We start from the raw sequence: 20,565 nt of genomic DNA on the forward strand, positions 1-20,565 counted from the left end.
GTAGTGAATATATTTGTATGAAATCCGTTGTTGCAGTGGTTAGCACTTCTGCCTCACAGCGCCAGGGACCCGAGTTCAATTCTGGCCTTGGGTGTGGAGTCTTGTGTTGAGTTTGCGATTTCCTCCCACAGTCCAAAGATGTGGTTAGGTGGCCTGACCGTGATCAATGCATGTGGGTTCAGTGGGATAGGGGAGCGAGTGCTCTTTCGGAGAAGGGTCAGTGCAAACTCAATGGGCAGAGCGGCCTCCTGCACTGTAGGGATTCTATGAAAAAGTAAATAACGTGCCTGCAATAAAACAGCAGATGAAAGCATTCCACATGCTAATAACTTAATCCACCAGCGTTCAATCAAATAGAGTTAATACCTTTTTTTTTTGCCCATGTCGATGGAGGGTAACTGCCCCCTGCAGTGTAGGAACTGCTGACACTATCAAACTACTCAAATAATTAATTCCAAGAAATTGATACCAGCTATATATTTATTTTAAAACCCAATGCTGCAGGGTGGAATCTGCCTTCAAAGCCTGGTGTGAGTCACCCTACTATGATGACTCACAGGTATTCAAAGCAGAACTATTGAATGTCATTATATATAATTTAATGGGGTGAAATTATGTAGCGTCGATCTCATGCCTGACAGTTACGATTGAAAGTAATCCATGTACAGGACAGATAGTTTCCATTTAAAAGCCAATGAACGTTCTCCCTAACCATTACCTTGTATTCTTTCCTTTTGTTCATTCCACAGTTTAAATTTGAGTGCGAGTAAGTGCGCGCAGTCACGTTAGGAAGCAGATGGCCAGCTGATTCAGTCTCGCATCTCCCCGATGATTTTAATTTTAATTGAGGCGGGTGAATCATAGTTCCACTGGCACCCAGCAGACCTTGCCTTCGCGTGAGAGGGTGGACAGCGAATGCTGGAAGGTTGATTTGAAAAGCAGGGTGATCCTTCCAATTGCTGTATTTATTGAAAGCCCACAAGCCCGAGAGTCAGCATGGGTTGTTTGTGAAGTCCTTTCCAAGCAAAAAGTATACATATATTTTTTTTCATGGCATGTGGCCATTGCCAGGGATGTTGCCCATTCTCATGTGCCCCTGAAGTGAGTGAGTGACCCGCTTGACAATTTTTCAGAGGGGCGGTTATGAACGAACCGGTTAAGGAGTCACTTGTAGGCCAGACCGGGTAAGGATTTCCTTTCCCGAAGGACATCAGTGAACCAGGTGGGGTTTCTACAACAATCGATGATAGTTTCATGGTCTACATGTGGCACAGAGGTTAGTACAGCTGCCTCACAGCGCCAAGGACCCGGATTCGATCCCGGGTCGCTGTCCGTGTGAAATTTTAATTTAAGGACAGCACGGTAGCCTTGTGGATAGCACAATTGCTTCACAGCTCCAGGGTCCCAGGTTCGATTCCCGGCTTGGGTCACTGTCTGTGCGGAGTCTGCACATCCTCCCCGTGTGGTGCGTGGGTTTCCTCCGGGTGCTCCGGTTTCCTCCCACAGTCCAAAGATGTGCAGGTTAGGTGGATTGGCCATGATAAATTGCCCTTAGTGTCCAAAATTGCCCTTAGTGTTGGGTGGAGTTGTTGACCTTGGGTAGGGTGCTCTTTCCAAGAGCCGGTGCAGACTCAATGGGCCGAATGGCCTCCTTCTGCACTGTAAATTCTGTCTTCTGTCTGAAATTTGCACATTCTCCCTATCTGGGTAGGTGGATTGGCCACACTAAATTTCCCCTCAACTGGAAAAGAAAATAATTGGAAACTCTAAATATCTTTTTAAAAATAGTTTCATGGTCATCATTACTGAGACTAGCTTTCAATTCCAGATTCAAAAAATAATAATTGAATTAAATTCACAGGATTTGAACCAGTATCGTCAGGGCCCCTGGACTCCTACTCCGGTGACATCACCACCACCTTCCCTTCCTAAATAACAACCTGGTGTTGTAAGACTTCTTACTGTGCTCTCCCCTATTTTCAGCTGTGTTAATAAAACTGCATCTGCTTCTCAATCTCAAATACATTGTGTTTTAAAGTTCTAGTATGCTGCCCAATCGTGCTGCTTCGTGACAGATTGTACGTTTGTGATTATGGAGATGGTTGAAGCATGAATATTTAACACCATCAGTGCGATTTCAAGCACCTTGTGGATGAAATTCCCTGATTCCACCCAGGAGAGGAAGTGTCTCCAGTTGTGGAATGTGTGCGGCTTCCAGTCGAGTTTACAAACCCAACATTGGGCGTCAACTAACTGGATTATGCTGCGTGTCGTAAATACAGTTATTTAAATAATTACATGTTTCAAGTCTGTTCTCGCGGCTCCACAATGTCCAACATGGGTTGGCTGCCACCCCTTTTTTCTCGTCTTTTCCTAATTCAGCTCAGGTGGCAGTCACTTTTATGTGCTGAGAGGGCGTTGCTCATGCAGCCAACCTCTGACAGGTGATCATGTGCACACCCCACCCCCACCCCCCAGTAAACCTTCCAGCGGTACAAAAGCCAGCCTGCTGTGCCATGGCTTCCACATCAGATTGGTCCTCATGAGAATCTCGGACTCTCTCGGGCTGGGTACAAGCAGGGGGCTGGGAGAAGCCACTCTCTGGAAAGAAGATGTGGTATTTTTCTGAAAGTTCATTCTCTGGCTGGCGTTTATTTCCCATTGGGAAGGTGATGGTTGGCCACAGTTTCGAACCGCTGCAGTCCAGGTGGCGAAGGTGCTCTCCTCGTGTTTTTCGAGGGGAAGTTGCAGGAGCTGGACCCGGTAACAATGCAGGAGCGGCCGATACACACAGGTGACTGACTGTGTGTCGTCACAGTCTTTAGCACATCACAAGAAATCAGTCTCCCCTGCCCAACAACCTGATAGCCCAATGAGTAAATAAGGGCTCATCAAACTGGTCCAGTCCCTTTAATCATTAATTAAAGGCTCGTCAACTTTGCTCATAATAATACAAAGGGCTCCACTACTTCCAATACAGAACAGATATTACATAGAACACAAAATGTACACAGACTAAACAGCATTAAATCAGGTTAGAATTACAATAGTGTAATCACCTTTTTTTTGTGTTCAAGTTTTTTTAAGACCTTTATATATATAATATATATAATTATTTTTTTTACATTATAATCACCAGAAATGCTATCATTAAAAATTACAAGATACGGAACATGTAACTACCAGTACTGGTTTTTTTTTTGGGGGGGGGGGGGGGGGAGTGGGGGAAAGTTCATTACTTACTTGAACAAGAAGCAAATAAGGGCACAGAATTCAAACCAAGTTAAGGACTACTTGCTACCACCAGCTGCAACCAGTGAAACACCGCGCGTCACAAAGCAAGAATTGTTCTAAAGTGTGAAACCAGCACAGTCAAACTGCTGTAGTCAGTAACTATACAACTACAGTCACCAGAACGGGTGTACAGTCAAACTGCTACAGTTGTAGTTAGTATCTATACAACTACAGGCACCAGTATAGGTGTGTATACAGTCAAACTGCTGCAGTTGTAGTTCGTATCTATACAACTACAAGCACCAGAACAGGTGTACAGTCAAACTGCTGCAGTTGTAGTTCGTATCTATACAACTACAGGCACCAGAACAGGTGTACAGTCAAACTGCTACAGTTGTAATTCGCATCTATACAATATAGGCACCAGTATAGGTGTGTGTACAGTCAAACTGCAACAGTTGTAGTTAGTAGTATCTGTACAGCTACAGGCACTAGTACAGGTGTACAGTCAAACAGCTGCAGTTGTAATCTGCATCTATACAACTGCAGCCACCAGTACAGGTGTACAGTCAAACTGCTACAGTTGTAGACAGTATCTATACAACTAACTACAGGCACCAGTACACATGTACAGTCAAAACTGCTCCAGTTGTAGTTAGTATCTATCCAACTACAGGCACCAGTACAGGTGTACAGTCAAACTGCTACAATTGTAGTCAGTATCTATCCAACTACAGGCACCAGTACAGGTATAGTCAAACTGCTACAGTTGTAGTTGGTATCTATACGGCTACAGGCACCAGTACAGGTGTACAATTGTAGCAGTATTGCCAAACTGTTGGAGGTGTACAGCTGGTAACTGTGCAGAAACCAATGCAATCAGGCTGCTGAGCATCACACAGGCGCACATTCAGGCACTCGATGTGCTCAGGCTCCTCCTGTACAGGTATATCGTCGTGATGCTAGAGGTACCAACAGAGTCATCGGCTCCGGTAAGACTAGAAAAGCCAAATAGATGTACAATTAAATCAGCATCAGCCCGGTGAATGGCTGGATTGCTGCAGGTTACGTGTACAGGTGAAGTGGTACAGCGAGACCCCAAGAAGCAGTGGCACAGGTTCCAGCTGCAGAGTGGACCAGCCCAGTTTCATAATCAGGCTTGCACGGGTACCAGTACAGGTATATAATCAGACCATAAAACTACTAACGCATCATACATGTCTCACAGAATTACTTTTAGTTTGTTGAGAAGATATTTTATAAATTGTATTTAGCTACCAGAGAATTCATGGGTTGCTACTGTCAGTATTTGGTGGGGCGTGCTGTGATGAATGTACTGATTCATACAGTATTTATACCAGGACAACTATTCAATGTGTAACTATCACAAGAGCCTTTAGTTCAAGAAAAGCCTATTATAGGTACAAGAATAATTAGTTTGAGAGCCTTAGCCACACAGATTTGATTCACTTTGAATGAATTCTACAGCCATAGACACATAAATACTTTAAACTATTGATTATCAGTGAAATCACAGTTACTGCAGTTTTAATGAGTTCTGTAAACTGAGATATATTCACTTTCACAAATTGATTCTCCCCCATTTCCCATCACCATTCCCAAATGGGTCACTTTCCTTGGGCTGGGTTTTGGTCAAGCTCAGCTCTGGACTCTCCCACTTTGACTGAGGGTGAATCTGAATCCAGGTCAGGCACCTCTCCACAGGACGAGAGAGCGAATCTCCCCAGGCTGTCAAATCCAGGCCACAACTCAGTTCTGGGGAGGGAAGAGTGGACCGAGAGTGCGGAATGGGAGTGTGGGGGGTGGGGGGGGGGGGGGGGGGGGTGAAAGAGTCATCCACCAGACCAGCTGGGATGATCCAGAATAGGAGACCCAACCACAGAGAGGGTGGGCAATGGTTTTTTTTGCAGGAGGTGGGGGTTGGCGTAGATGATGATTGGGGGCCGGGAAGGGGGGGGGGGGGAGTTGGTATATCAGACCATGGGAGCACTCTGTCAAGAGTACGCTAGTGCAATGGTTATGTTACCAGATTAGAAGCCCAGAGTTGTAGACTATGAGAGAGTGTGTTCAAAATGTACCTTTGAGAATTTGAATTAAATTCAGGAAATAAAAATCCAAAGTGTCCATGCAGCCGCAGGATTGTCCTTTAGCGAAGGAAATCTGCCATCCTTACCCTGCCTGGCCTACAAGGGAGTCCAGTCCAATTCCAACAAGATTGGCTCTCGTGTCCTCCGAGTGGCCAGGCAAGGCACTCAGTTGCCTCAAAGCCACTACCAGGGGTTCAAGAGGTTTCACCTCCATCCTTTGGGTGTGACCAGGGGACCAGCACTGCCAGCGACGCTCGTTCATTTGATTAAAAACCAATGGTGTCCCCCCAAGAGTGAAAAGGGAGTTTCCTGTCCGTGACGGCGGGTTGGAAACTGCAACATGCACTTGTGCGGTCGATGAGATCAAGATACTGCACAAATGGGGGCAGCACCATGGCTCAGTGGGTTAGCCCTGTTGCCGAGGTCCCAGGTTCGATCCCGGCTCTGGGTCACTGTCCGTGTGGAGTTTGCACATTCTCCCCGTGTTTGCGTCGGTTTCGCCCCCACAACCCCAAAGATGTGCAGGGTGGGTGGATTGGCCACGCTAAATTGCCCCTTAATTGGAAAAAATGAATTGGGCACTCTAAACTTATTTTAAAAAAAGATACTGCACAAATCTTCCCTTCCTCATTTCCCCCCTCCCTCCAGCCCGGCTAGCCTTGGGAGCTTAGGGGATTCAAAGAGTTGAATGGTATCCTTAGAGGCAAATACCACAGTGAAGGCAGCTCAGTGTACAGAGACCAGTTAAGATATCATCTTTCCTGGGCAGCATGGCTTACTGTTAATAGGCTTCAGCTACTAGGCCTAGGTCGGAATATAAGATAACATGAAGACTATTTAATTGACTTATTCATAAGCTAGGGAGGTGAGGAGTGTCTAGGAAGAAGGGAGCCTTGTGTTGAGAACTCCAGTCTAGTAATATGGGAAATTCTACGTGGAAGTGTTACTGTTGAAGTAGACATAGGCCATGTAAACTTGGCATTTTCCCATGCCAACTGTCGGGAGCCATGCCCCCCGAGTGGCATATACCACCCACTTTCCTCTGCCGCAGTGGCTGATGAGTTGACCCTTTGCGATTCCTTGTGGTCTTGCCTCCAGCCCTTCGAGTGAGGAGTAGTGCGCGGTGCTCTGGTTGCATGGTTGGCCGCTGTCCTTGCTGCCTCTCCTCATAGGAGGCCTTGCTGGCACTCCAGGGGCCTGGCTGGGTCCCGGAATAGCGGGGAGCCGGTCGCTCCATCCAGCCCTGCCTTCTTATTCGGCCTATGAGTGGAGGCTTCCGGGAATACCAGGCCTGGCGCGGCGCACAGTCCCTGCGTTCCCGCAGGGTTGAATGTGCTGCTCCCACGCGGGACACTTCAAGCCTCTTGGGTCTGAACTGAATGAGAGGCAATTCCTTGGCACTGGCCTCCTGTGGGAGGACAACAACCTGAGGGCCTAAAGTTAGGCTAGTTCGGTCGGTGAGCGAGTCTTCCCGTGTGTCTTGAGCCAGCTCCGAGCCAGTTCCAAATTGGTGCTGCAGTCGGGGGCCCTGGTAATCCCCTCGGTTCTCCTTGTCGTCCCCACCATCGCCCGGGGCACCGTCGAATGAGTTGCCCGTCCATTTAGGGTCGCCATTGGCCTCTTCCTCGTCTTCCGCAGAAGCACTCAGGTCACGCAGGAAGACCACAATGACGGTGATGTTGTCACTGGAGCCGGCATCGCGGGCCGAGGCCACCAGCTTGTGGGCCACCATGCTGCTATCGCCATTGTTTTCCTTCAGGTGATCAGCCACCACCTTGACCGCCTCCTCGGGCTCCATGGTGTCGTAGAAGCCATCGCAGGCGAGGATGAGGTAGTCCTCGGTTCCGTCCAGCACCATGGAGTCACTGTCTGCCTCGCCACAAATGTACGGCTTGTGTTCGGCGTCCCCTGGGTGAATTAAAAACCACACAGTTAAACACAGAAACTAGAAACGAGAAAGCTTACATTTCTGACCCTTCCCCTCGCAGTGACAGCATAAATAAGCACTGGGTCAGAAGTAGGCCAATCAGCCCCTTGAGTCTGCTCCACCATTCGACAAGATCGCAGTTGATCTTCTCCCTTCACTCCCTTCGGGGGTAGCACGGTGGCGCAGTGGTTAGCACTGCTGCCTCACGGCGCCGAGGTCCTAGGTTCGATCCCGGCCCTGGGTCACTGTCCGTGTGGAGTTTGCACATTCTCCCCGTGTCTGCGTGGGTCTCACCCCCACAACCCAAAGATGTGCAGGCGAGGTGGATTGGCCACGCTAAATTGCCCCTTAATTGGAAAAAAATGAATTGGGTACTCTAAAATTTATTTTTTGGGGCAGCACGGTAGCACAAGTGGACAGCACTGTGGCTTCACAGCGCCAGGGTCCCAGGTTCGTTTCCCCGCTGGGTCACTGTCTGTGCGGAGTCTGCACGTTCTCCCCGTGTCTGCGTGGGTTTCCTCCGGGTGCTCCGGTTTCCTCCCACAGTCCAAAGACATGCAGGTTAGATGGATTGGCCGCGATAAATTGCCCCTTAGTGACCAAAAACATTAGGAGGGGTTACAGGGATAGGGTGGAAGTGAGGGCTTAAGTGGGTCGGTGCAGACTCAATGGGCTGAATGGCCTCCTTCTGCACTGTCTGTTCTATGTCCCATCTTTTCGGACTCTCCCAAATCCCTCGACATTCTGTACTGGATGAACAGAAATTTCCTCCAGGTAAATGTTGGGAAGACTGAAGACATTGTTTTCAACCCGTTTCCTAATTCCATTCCCTCGCTTTCAAGTCCATCCCTCTGCCTGGCAACAGTCCGAGATTTAGCCATCCTGTGCACAACTTTGGTGGCGGCATTTGACCCCCAGGTGAGCTCCCAACCTCTTTTTCGCTCCATCACAAAGACCTGTGTGCACCTGGGGAATATCATCCGACTTCACACCCTTGGCTCCGTTCATGTGCTGCTCAGATCCTCATCCATTCCTTTGCCACCTCCAGAGGTGACCATTCCCTGACGTCTCTCCCACATTTCACCCTCTGTAAACTTATTCCAAAACTCGCAACCAGTCCCGCTACTCGATTAACGCCGTGCTCACTAACCTACACCGGTTACCGGTCACACAACATCTTGATTTTAAAATTCTCACCCAGGTTTAACCCTCCATGACCTCGCCCCTCCATTTCGCTGTAATCTCCTCCGGACTCTCAGCCTTCTGAGCTATCAGCGCTTCTCTAACTTTGGCCCCTTGCGCATGGCCAATTTTAATGGCTCCACGATTGGGTGGCTGTGCCTTCAGTTGTCCAGGCCCCAAACTCTGGAATACACTTCCTACACCTCGCGGCCTTGTTTTCCTTCTTTAGTGCACACTTCTTAAAACCTACCTCTTTGGCCGAGCTGTCCCCTGTCCTAACATTGCCTGATGTGGCTCACTCTCTGATTTTGTTTTATAAAGTCCCGTGCTGTTGTTGATTCCCTTCGTATCTATGACAACTGGAGAACGTTTGGAATATTGAATTCTAAGTATTGGCAATTTAAGGGTTAAAAGCCTGGGGTTAGAGTGTGCTCGACTGCAGTGGTGATGATTTATCTGCTTTGTAGGGCCTGGGTGTTTGTAGCAGCCGGAAGATGAAATTGACAAAGGAATGTGTTTTTCAGTCTGGGCTAATGGACTCTGGTTTGACTGGGGAAGTCCCTGGGGAGTTAATGAGGCTTTGCAGCCTTCAGAGATCATTTGTTTTTCAGCTTGGGGAGATGAAGTCATTGCTGGGTGGAGCCAAAGAAGGCAGAGACACATTTTTGAAAAGTGTTAGAGAGGCAGCTTCTTGGCGAAAGCTTTGAAGAGAGGGGTTGAATTCTGATCTGCCTGACACGGAGTCCACAATTCTCCCACGGTAAGAGAGATTGAGATCTGTATGTTTCTTTTCCTGTTGTTTAATGGGGAATTGAGTAGTAGTGTTTAAGGAGCCATTATAAGGTGTTCTTTTTGGGTTTGAAGTTAAAAAGTTTAATATTGTATTCATAATAAAGTTTTGTTTTAAAAATAAGCAAGCCCTATTTTTTCATTCAATCACTCCTGGAGTGAATCATTCTTTTCGCAGTCTTACAAATAAACTAAATTATTGGGATTTCAGTTAGCATTCTAGCCACTGTTGCACTCTGGTCTGGGATTGTAATAATCCAAAAATCTAGTGATCCCCCCTCGAATATTCTTTTATTTTAAATTTTAGAGTACCCAATTCTTTTTTTCCAATTAAGGGGCAATTTAGCGTGACCAATCCACTTAACCTGCACATCTTTGGGTTGTGGGGGTGAGACCCACGCAGACACGGGGAGAACGTGCAAACTCCACACGGACAGTGACCCGGGGCCGGGATCGAACCCGGGTCCTCGGCGCCATGAGGCAGCAGTGCTAACCACTGCGCCAACCCCTTGAATATTCTAAATGGCCTCACATCCACAGCTCTCTGGGGTTGAGGATTTTAAGGATTCAACAACCATGCAGGTAAAAACACACACTAACTGCAGTGGCAGAGGTTTTTACTCTTATATCGATATATTACAGCTGCCGTTCACAATCTCAGGGTGTGCTTTACAGCCAATTAAGTACTTTTTTTGCACCTAGAGTGAAGGGGAAAGCAGCAGTCAAGCTGTGCATGACAGGAAAGTGACAATGACCCAACATTAGATTTCTTTTTGTGATGTTTAAGGGAGAAAGGTTGACTGGGAGACCAGGGAGAGCTCTGCTCCAGTCTTCCAAAGGCGCAGTGCGATATTTAATCCGGTTTATTATCTCATTCGAAAAACACCGCAGGTCTCCCTCAATACTACACCGACAGCATCAGGCTGTGACGCTCAAGTACACAAACTTTCCAGTTTTGCACATTTTCCCGGTGTCTGCGTGGGTCTCACCTACACAACCCGAAGGGTAGGTGGAATTCCCACAAACTTTCTGACTCAGTACCATGACCGATACTGCCGCACAGACCACGAGTTTATTCAGAACCAAACAGATTTTACGTTTCAATTGCGATTCAGCTGATAATCACACTGTCCCACTCTGCAGGACCAGGATAAGAAGCATTCACAGTCAGTCCGAGTGTTAAAGCCTTGCCACCCTCACAGTCCGAGGGTTAATGCCTCGTCACCCTCACAGTCCGAGGGTTAATGCCTCGTCACCCTCACAGTCCGAGGGTTAATGCCTCGTCACCCTCACAGTCCGAGGGTTAATGCCTCATCACCCTCACAGTCCGAGGGTTAACACCTCGTCACCCTCACAGCCCGAGGGTTAACACCTCGTCACCCTCACAGTCCGAGGGTTAACACCTCATCACCCTCACAGTCCGAGGGTTAACGCCTCCTCACCCTCATCAGAATCAGACACAGGTTGTCCGAGAGGAGCAGGTTTCCTGCTTTCAATCAAACCCTCACTGGGCAACGCTGAACTAAACTGCACAAACGGGAAAATGCTGGAAAATGATCCGAAGAAGCTCCCAAATGAATGGTCCACACTCTCTGTCCCTGGGTGACACAGAGCACCGGGAACGGCTCAGATCTCCGTATTGATAAGGATATGGAGGAGGACCAGAACCAGGGCCATCAATATACAGTCTAATAAACCCAGTGGGGAATTCAAGAGAAACCTATTGACCGACGGAGTGGGGAGAGTGTGGAACTCACTACCACAGGGAGTGGCCGAGGCCAATAACATCAATGCATTGAAGAGGAATGAGGGAGGAAGGGATAGGAGGAGGTGTCGATGGGGGCGAGATAAGGTTGGGCGAGAGAAGGTATGCATGGAGCAGGTGGACTGAATGGCCTCATCCTGTGTTGTAGATTGGATGTAATTAAAGTCCGGTTGGTGTGGCACTCTGACGTGTGGACAGATAATAGGAAAAAGCAATAAAGGGACAGAGTCGGGTCCCTGTAAACACCTCACCGATGGCTCTGGAGACAGAAAGGCTTCCGTTAACTCGCCAGGCCCCGAACCACACCACACAGCCCCCGAGTGCCTCGATCCGTTGCTTCTCATCCTGAGGGAGAAAAGGGGAAGAACAAGTCAGCTAAACGGATCAGCCGGTCTGAGACATTTGCTTAAGCACCTTTAACCCAGTGGTGGTGGGCCGAAAGCTTCAGTGGGCATGTGCCTTTCAATTGGAGCTGTTTCTGTCTGCACCTTCCATCATTGGGCGAAAATTAAGCAATGTGCTATTGGATTCACCCCATTATCCCTTTCTGGGCATTGCCAATTCCACATTGCCAGAACCAGAAATTAAAAAAAAAGATTTCCTGTGCCCAGTGTTTAACCTTCATAAGGTATTTTTCTTAAATCTTTTTGATCTATGCACTCTCTGACACAACTCTTTCAGCTACAAATTCCTACCTCCTCATTTATAATGGGAACGGTCATGTAAATATGATGAGCTGTTGTCACACCCTCCCACCAGCAGCTCCGCCACTGGCAGGAGGGTATCATTGCAGTGTGACAGGTTTACATAGAGAATGACCATTTTTTTTTAAATTTGAGAGTATCCAATTCCTTTTTTCCAATTAAGGGGCAATTTAGTGAGGCCAATCCACCTACCCTGCACATTTTTGGGTTATGGGGCCGAAACCCACGCTAACACGGGGAGAATGTGCAAACTCCACACGGACAGTGACCCAGGGCCGGGATCGAACCTGGGACCTCGGCGCCGTGAGGCCGCAGTGCTAACCCACTGCGCCACCGTGCTGCCCTGAGAATGACCATTATAAACAGTCAAGTAGGAATTTACAACAGATAGAAGGAAAGTAGAACTTCAAATAATGAGAAAATGTTATCTCCGTGTCCTGACCCAATTCCCTGCATGTTAACACGTGAGAGGTCAGCTGGTCTTGGCACCCCACGTTCTAGAAATCTCCAGAGTCAAAAATTAGACCCTGTTGTCCGAAACCCTGGCAACTCAAATTGGAATAAACCGGTTTAAATAAAAACCTGATGAACTGCTTGAAGGTAGTTGGGATAGGCAAGGAAAGCAAATGTACCAGACACATTGGTGAGACTGTGGTTCTGGTCACATTACTTAAGGAGGGAGGCACTGGAGGTCGTTCAGAGAAGGTTCACTAGGCAGATTTCTGGACAAAGGGCTTGTCTTGTGAGGGAAGGATGAACAGGTTGGGTCTATACCCATTGGAGTTCAAGAAGAAAGAGAGGTGATCTTATTAAAACATGAGGGGGTCACGACAGGGTGGATATTGGGAGGGTGTTTCGTCTTGTGAGGAATCTGGAAGCGGGTGCACAGTTTCAGAATAAGGGGGTCTCCCATGTAAGACAGCGATGAGGTGGAATTTCCTCTCTCGAGAGGGTCTTCAGTCTTTGAAATCCCCTTCCTCAGGCAGCAATGGACATCAGGGTCACGACTGAGTCAGACAGATGTTTGGTTGACCAACGAGTCAAGGGTCACGGGGGGCAGGCAGGAAAGTGCTGTTAAAGCCACAGCCAGATCGGCCGTGATCTTACTGAATGGTGGAAGAGTAGGCCGAATCCTACTCTTGCTCCCAATTCTGATGATGTTATGTAGCAGGAATTCCCCTCGCTGCTGTCCTCCTGTGTTGTGGTGCAAAGAGTGAGTCAGGGGCTGTCAATAGGACCACAAGGCCCAATCCTGTGCGGGTCCAGCCTCCTTTCAGGAGAACAGATTTTGCGGTGTCTGTCTGCCAGGACACTGCGGGGGGGTGAAACCTCCACCCTCCTTCAAAGTAGTGGCCACCGGAGGGCAGACGGGGCCTCGGTTGAATGTCTCACCTGAAAGACAGCTCCTCCGACAGTGCGGCACTCCCTCCGCACTGCACAGGCGCGACAGCTGGGATCATGGGCCTGGGTTTCCGTGGGTCGGACTCAAACCCAGCTCCTTCTGACGCGAGGACCACGCACCCTGTACAACAGTAAATTAACAGCGTTGTCCGCTTACCTCTCGGTCAGGTTTGTGAGGTTTCATCAGTTCCACTGCCTGGCCCTTTCGTACCAACATCACCTGGGAGTCACCCAGCCACGCCACGTGGAGCATGTTCCCACGCATAAAAGTCACAACACCAGTTGTTCCACACCGCAGGTTCTAGCAACAATGAAATGAGAAGGAGACATATTTGTATCGGAGATTGATTAAAACCTCACGCAGATCTTCCTGTGGGGAGAGATCGGAGTCTGTCCCTAACCCCCCCACAGCAACGAGCAGATAGAGGTAACTTCAGACAGCCTTCCACCCATTCCCCCAATACCACCTCCCCAAAAACCTCTCAAAACTTGTCAATGCCACTGTTGTGCGCTGTACAGAATATTACCCACTACACCCCCAGCCCCGAGTTGGGTGGGCCATGCGACCCACCCAGCTCGTGCCAGCTCACCCTCCTGTTCTTTCTTACCTCATTCTGCTGGGAGCTGAATGAAACAGACCGGGGGCAAATTCACGCAGGGAGAGGGGAGGAATTTCCCCCTTTACTAATGGAGACCACAGGTGGATAGGAAGACACCTCAACCTCCAACTTGCACCTGTAGCTTGCACCAGAAGGAGTGAACACTGCAAACTGTAGGCTCCTCGGTTACGTCCAGAGATTGGAGGAACTAGGCTAGCTCTCTCTAAAGCGGCGATGGTTCTGGGGAAGGTTTTCAAAATTAGGCAGGGGTTTGACCAAGAAAATAGGGAGAAACGGTTTCGACTGCAGGTCGCCAACCAGAGATTTGAAATAAGTGGCTGAAGAACGAGAGGGGAAATAGGGAGAAAGCTCTTCACTGGACCTGGGATTAGCCTCGGAAAGGCGGATCCAGGTTCTATAGTAACTCAGTGTAATTGGACAATGCACTAGAAAGAGGATTTATTGGCGGGATAATGGGGGAGAAAGCTGGAGGTTGTGGGACTAAATTGGGCTGCGCATTCAAAAAGCTATTCGGTTCATGACAGGCCTGGGGCTGGTTTAGCACAGTGGGCTAAACCGCTGGCTTGTAATGCAGAACAAGGCAGCAGCGCGGGTTCAATTCCCGTACCAGCCTCCCCGAACAGGCGCCGGAATGTGGCGACTAGGGGCTTTTCACAATAACTTCATTGAAGCCGACTTGTGACAATAAGCGATAATGATGACGATGATTATTATTATTTTTATTATTATTATTATTATTAATAATAGAAGATTCAGTGTAGCCCAGGGAGCGTCACCCAGAATTTCCTGGCTGTCAAAATGGTCGACAGGCCGAGTTTACATTGGGTCAATTCATTGCCCGGATATAAACTCATCCGGGCCGCACCCACCCCAATCCCCTCACGATGGGGACATTGCTGATCTCTGCAGGATCGATGGTAACACTGGTGTAGCTGGAGGTTGGGGATGTAGCTGGGGTTGGGGGTGTAGCTGGGGGTTGGGGATGTAGCTGGGGGTTGGGGATGTAGCTGGGGGTTGGGGATGTAGCTGGGGGTTGGGGGTGTAGCTGGGGGTTGGGGGTGTAGCTGGGGGTTGGGGGTGCAGCTGGGGGTTGGGGGTGCAGCTGGGGGTTGGGGGTGTAGCTGGGGGTTGGGGGTGTAGCTGGAGGTTGGGGGTGTAGCTGGGGTTGGGGGTGTAGCTGGGGTTGGGGGTGTAGCTGGGGGTTTGGGGGTGTAGCTGGAGGTTGGGGGTGTAGCTGCTGGTTGGGGGGTTGTAGCTGGGGGTTGGGGGGTGTAGCGGGGGGGTTGGGGGTTGTAGCTGGGGGTTGGGGGTGTGACTGGGGGTTGGGGGGTGTAGCTGGGGGTTGGGGTGTAGCTGGGGGTTGGGGGGTGTAGCTTGGGGTTGGGGGGTGTAGCTGGGGGTTGGGGGGTGTAGCTGGGGGTTGGGGGGTGTAGCTGGGGGTTGGGGGGTGTAGCTGGGGGTTGGGGGTGTAGCTGGGGGTTGGGGGTGTAGCTGGGGGTTGGGGGTGTAGCTGGGGGTTGGGGGGGTGTAGCGGGGGTTGGGGGTTGTAGCTGGGGGTTGGGGTGTAGCTGGGGGTTGGGGGTGTAGCTGGGGGTTGGGGATGTAGCTGGGGGTTGGGGGTGTAGCTGGGGGTTGGGGGGGTGTAGCTGGGGGTTGGGGGGGGTGTAGCGGGGGTTGGGGGTTGTAGCTGGGGGTTGGGGGTGTAGCTGGGGGTTGGGGGGGTGTAGCTGGGGGTTGGGGGGGTGTAGCTGGGGGTTGGGGGGGTGTAGCTGGGGGTTGGGGGTGTAGCTGGGGGTTGGGGGTGTAGCTGGGGGTTGGGGGTGTAGCTGGGGGTTGGGGGTGTAGCTGGGGGTTGGGGGTGTAGCTGGGGGTTGGGGGTGTAGCTGGGGGTTGGGGGTGTAGCTGGGGGTTGGGGGTGTAGCTGGGGGTTGGGGGTGTAGCTGGGGGTTGGGTGTAGCTGGGGGTTGGGGGGTGTAGCTGGGGGTTGGGGGGTGTAGCTGGGGGTTGTAGCTGGGGGTTCGGGGTTGTAGCTGGGGGTTGGGGGTTGTAGCTGGGGGTTGGGGGTTGTAGCTGGGGGTTGGGGGTGTAGCTGGGGGTTGGGGGTTGTAGCTGGGGGTTGGGGGTTGTAGCTGGGGGTTGGGGGTTGTAGCTGGGGGTTGGGGGTTGTAGCTGGGGGTTGGGGGTTGTAGCTGGGGGTTGGGGGTTGTAGCTGGGGGTTGGGGGTTGTAGCTGGGGGTTGGGGGGTTGTAGCTGGGGGTTGGGGGGTTGTAGCTGGGGGTTGGGGGGTTGTAGCTGGGGGTTGGGGGGTTGTAGCTGGGGGTTGGGGGGTTGTAGCTGGGGGTTGGGGGTGTAGTTGGGGGTTGGGGGTGTAGTTGGGGGTTGGGGGTGCAGCTGGGTGTTGGGGGGGTAGCTGGGAGTTGGGGGGGATGTAGCTGGGGTTGGGGGTGTAGCTGGGGGTTGGGGGTGTAGCTGGGGGTTGGGGATGTAGCTGGGGGTTGGGGGTGTAGCTGGGGGTTGGGGGTGTAGCTGGGGGTTGGGGGGGTGTAGCTGGGGGTTGGGGGGGTGTAGCGGGGGTTGGGGGTTGTAGCTGGGGGTTGGGGGTGTAGCTGGGGGTTGGGGGGGTGTAGCTGGGGGTTGGGGGTGTAGCTGGGGGTTGGGGGTGTAGCTGGGGGTTGGGGGTGTAGCTGGGGGTTGGGGGTGTAGCTGGGGGTTGGGGGTGTAGCTGGGGGTTGGGGGTGTAGCTGGGGGTTGGGGGTGTAGCTGGGGGTTGGGGGTGTAGCTGGGGGTTGGGGGTGTAGCTGGGGGTTGGGGGTGTAGCTGGGGGTTGGGGGTGTAGCTGGGGGTTGGGTGTAGCTCGGGGTTGGGGGGTGTAGCTGGGGGTTGGGGGTGTAGCTGGGGGTTGTAGCTGGGGGTTCGGGGTTGTAGCTGGGGGTTGGGGGTTGTAGCTGGGGGTTGGGGGTTGTAGCTGGGGGTTGGGGGTTGTAGCTGGGGGTTGGGGGGTGTAGCTGGGGGTTGGGGGGTGTAGCTGGGGGTTGGGGGGTGTAGCTTGGGGTTGGGGGTTGTAGCTGGGGGTTGGGGCGTGTAGCTCGGGGTTGGGGGGGTGTAGCTGGGAGTTAATGGGGTGTAACTGGGGGTTGGGGGTTGTAGCTGGGGGTTGGGGGGTGTAGCTCGGGGTTGGGGGGTGTAGCTCGTGGTTGGGGGGTGTAGCTCGTGGTTGGGGGGTGTAGCTGGGAGTTAATGGGGTGTAACTGAGGGTTGGGGGGTGCAGCTGGGGGTTGGGAGGTGTAGCTGGGGGTTGGGGGGTGTAGCTGGGGGTTGGGGGGTGTAGCTGGGGGTTGGGGGTTGTAGCTGGGGGTTGGGGGTGTAGCTGGGGGTTGGGGGTTGTAGCTGGGGGTTGGGGGTTGTAGCTGGGGGTTGGGGGTTGTAGCTGGGGGTTGGGGGTTGTAGCTGGGGGTTGGGGGTTGTAGCTGGGGGTTGGGGGTTGTAGCTGGGGGTTGGGGGGTTGTAGCTGGGGGTTGGGGGGTTGTAGCTGGGGGTTGGGGGGTTGTAGCTGGGGGTTGGGGGGTTGTAGCTGGGGGTTGGGGGGTTGTAGCTGGGGGTTGGGGGTGTAGTTGGGGGTTGGGGGTGTAGTTGGGGGTTGGGGGTGCAGCTGGGTGTTGGGGGGGTAGCTGGGAGTTGGGGGGGATGTAGCTGGGGGTTGGGGGTGTAGCTGGGGGTTGGGGGGTGTAGCTGGGAGTTGGGGGGGGATGTAGCTGGGGGTTGGGGGGTGTGGCTGGGGGATGGGGGTGTAGCTGGGAGTTGGGGGGGATGTAGCTGGGGGTTGGGGGGGATGTAGCTGGGGGTTGGGGGGTGTGGCTGGGGGATGGGGTGTGTGGCTGGGGGTTGTAGCTGGGGGTTGGGGGTTGTAGCTGGGGGTTGGAGGGGTGTAGCTGGGGGTTGGGGGTGTGGCTGGGGGTTGGGGGGTGTGGCTGGGAGTTGGGGGGTGTGGCTGGGGGTTGTAGCTGGGGGTTGGGGGTTGTAGCTGGGGGTTGGGGGGGTGCAGCTGGGGGTGAAACTGGGGGTTGGGGGTGTAGCTGGGGGTTGGGGGTGTAGCTGGGGGTTGGGGGGTGTAGCTGGGGGTTGGGGGGTGTAGCTGGGGGTTGGGGGGTGTAGCTGGGGGTTGGGGGTGTGACTGGGGGTTGGGGGTGTAGCTGGGGGTTGGAGGGTGTAGCTGGGGGTTGGGGGGTGTAGCTGGGGGTTGGGGGTTGTAGCTGGGGGTTGGGGGGTTGTAGCTGGGGGTTGGGGGGTTGTAGCTGGGGGTTGGGGGTTGTAGCTGGGGGTTGGGGGGTTGTAGCTGGGGGTTGGGGGGTTGTAGCTGGGGGTTGGGGGTGTAGTTGGGGGTTGGGGGTGTAGTTGGGGGTTGGGGGTGCAGCTGGGTGTTGGGGGGGTAGCTGGGAGTTGGGGGGGATGTAGCTGGGGTTGGGGGTGTAGCTGGGGGTTGGGGGTGTAGCTGGGGGTTGGGGATGTAGCTGGGGGTTGGGGGTGTAGCTGGGGGTTGGGGGTGTAGCTGGGGGTTGGGGGGGTGTAGCTGGGGGTTGGGGGGGTGTAGCGGGGGTTGGGGGTTGTAGCTGGGGGTTGGGGGTGTAGCTGGGGGTTGGGGGGGTGTAGCTGGGGGTTGGGGGTGTAGCTGGGGGTTGGGGGTGTAGCTGGGGGTTGGGGGTGTAGCTGGGGGTTGGGGGTGTAGCTGGGGGTTGGGGGTGTAGCTGGGGGTTGGGGGTGTAGCTGGGGGTTGGGGGTGTAGCTGGGGGTTGGGGGTGTAGCTGGGGGTTGGGGGTGTAGCTGGGGGTTGGGGGTGTAGCTGGGGGTTGGGGGTGTAGCTGGGGGTTGGGGGTGTAGCTGGGGGTTGGGTGTAGCTCGGGGTTGGGGGGTGTAGCTGGGGGTTGGGGGTGTAGCTGGGGGTTGTAGCTGGGGGTTCGGGGTTGTAGCTGGGGGTTGGGGGTTGTAGCTGGGGGTTGGGGGTTGTAGCTGGGGGTTGGGGGTTGTAGCTGGGGGTTGGGGGGTGTAGCTGGGGGTTGGGGGGTGTAGCTGGGGGTTGGGGGGTGTAGCTTGGGGTTGGGGGTTGTAGCTGGGGGTTGGGGCGTGTAGCTCGGGGTTGGGGGGGTGTAGCTGGGAGTTAATGGGGTGTAACTGGGGGTTGGGGGTTGTAGCTGGGGGTTGGGGGGTGTAGCTCGGGGTTGGGGGGTGTAGCTCGTGGTTGGGGGGTGTAGCTCGTGGTTGGGGGGTGTAGCTGGGAGTTAATGGGGTGTAACTGAGGGTTGGGGGGTGCAGCTGGGGGTTGGGAGGTGTAGCTGGGGGTTGGGGGGTGTAGCTGGGGGTTGGGGGGTGTAGCTGGGGGTTGGGGGTTGTAGCTGGGGGTTGGGGGTGTAGCTGGGGGTTGGGGGTTGTAGCTGGGGGTTGGGGGTTGTAGCTGGGGGTTGGGGGTTGTAGCTGGGGGTTGGGGGTTGTAGCTGGGGGTTGGGGGTTGTAGCTGGGGGTTGGGGGGTTGTAGCTGGGGGTTGGGGGGTTGTAGCTGGGGGTTGGGGGGTTGTAGCTGGGGGTTGGGGGGTTGTAGCTGGGGGTTGGGGGGTTGTAGCTGGGGGTTGGGGGTGTAGTTGGGGGTTGGGGGTGTAGTTGGGGGTTGGAGGTGCAGCTGGGTGTTGGGGGGGTAGCTGGGAGTTGGGGGGGATGTAGCTGGGGGTTGGGGGTGTAGCTGGGGGTTGGGGGGTGTAGCTGGGAGTTGGGGGGGGATGTAGCTGGGGGTTGGGGGGTGTGGCTGGGGGATGGGGGTGTAGCTGGGAGTTGGGGGGGATGTAGCTGGGGGTTGGGGGGGATGTAGCTGGGGGTTGGGGGGTGTGGCTGGGGGATGGGGTGTGTGGCTGGGGGTTGTAGCTGGGGGTTGGGGGTTGTAGCTGGGGGTTGGAGGGGTGTAGCTGGGGGTTGGGGGTGTGGCTGGGGGTTGGGGGGTGTGGCTGGGAGTTGGGGGGTGTGGCTGGGGGTTGTAGCTGGGGGTTGGGGGTTGTAGCTGGGGGTTGGGGGGGTGCAGCTGGGGGTGAAACTGGGGGTTGGGGGTGTAGCTGGGGGTTGGGGGTGTAGCTGGGGGTTGGGGGGTGTAGCTGGGGGTTGGGGGGTGTAGCTGGGGGTTGGGGGGTGTAGATGGGGGTTGGGGGTGTGACTGGGGGTTGGGGGTGTAGCTGGGGGTTGGAGGGTGTAGCTGGGGGTTGGGGGGTGTAGCTGGGGGTTGGGGGGTGTAGCTGGGGGTTGGGGGTGTGACTGGGGGTTGGGGGTGTAGCTGGGGGTTGGGGGGTGTAGCTGGGGGGTGTAGCTGGGGGTTGGGGGTTGTAGCTGGGGGTTGGGTGTTGTAGCTGGGGGTTGGGGGTTGTAGCTGGGGGTTGGGGGTTGTAGCTGGGGGTTGGGGGTTGTAGCTGGGGGTTGGGGGTGTAGCTGGGGGTTGGGGGGTGTAGCTGGGGGTTGGGGGGTGTAGCTGGGGGTTGGGGGGTGTAGCTGGGGGTTGGGGGTTGTAGCTGGGGGTTGGGGGTTGTAGCTAGGGGTTGGGGGTTGTAGCTGGGGGTTGGGGGTTGTAGCTGGGGGTTGGGGGGTGTGACTGGGGGTTGGGGGTTGTAGCTGGGGGTTGGGGGTTGTAGCTGGGGGTTGGGGGTTGTAGCTGGGGGTTGGGGGTTGTAGCTGGGGGTTGGGGGTTGTAGCTGGGGGTTGGGGGTTGTAGCTGGGGGTTGGGGGGTGTAGCTGGGGGTTGGGGGGTGTAGCTGGGGGTTGGGGGGTGTAGCTGGGGGTTGGGGGGTGTAGCTGGGGGTTGGGGGGT

General features: G+C 53.9%; 1 protein-coding gene across 1 annotated transcript in view; it reads right to left on the bottom strand.

The window, feature by feature from the left end:
• Nucleotides 1-2,895: 2,895 nt before the first annotated feature.
• The window catches only part of ppm1e (protein phosphatase, Mg2+/Mn2+ dependent, 1E), a 122,066-nt gene continuing 104,396 nt past the window's right edge, over nucleotides 2,896-20,565 (bottom strand). The window contains exons 4-6 of the mRNA XM_072469902.1: nucleotides 13,268-13,411; nucleotides 11,257-11,350; nucleotides 2,896-7,250 (exon numbers count right to left, since the gene is read on the bottom strand). Of these exons, the coding sequence (XP_072326003.1) occupies nucleotides 6,286-7,250; nucleotides 11,257-11,350; nucleotides 13,268-13,411 (1,203 nt within the window). The 3' untranslated portion in view covers nucleotides 2,896-6,285. The remainder of the gene's footprint in view (nucleotides 7,251-11,256; nucleotides 11,351-13,267; nucleotides 13,412-20,565) is intronic.

This window comes from Scyliorhinus torazame, chromosome 12 (genome assembly GCF_047496885.1).
Source record: "Scyliorhinus torazame isolate Kashiwa2021f chromosome 12, sScyTor2.1, whole genome shotgun sequence".
In the NCBI taxonomy this organism is placed as follows: Eukaryota; Metazoa; Chordata; class Chondrichthyes; order Carcharhiniformes; family Scyliorhinidae; genus Scyliorhinus; species Scyliorhinus torazame.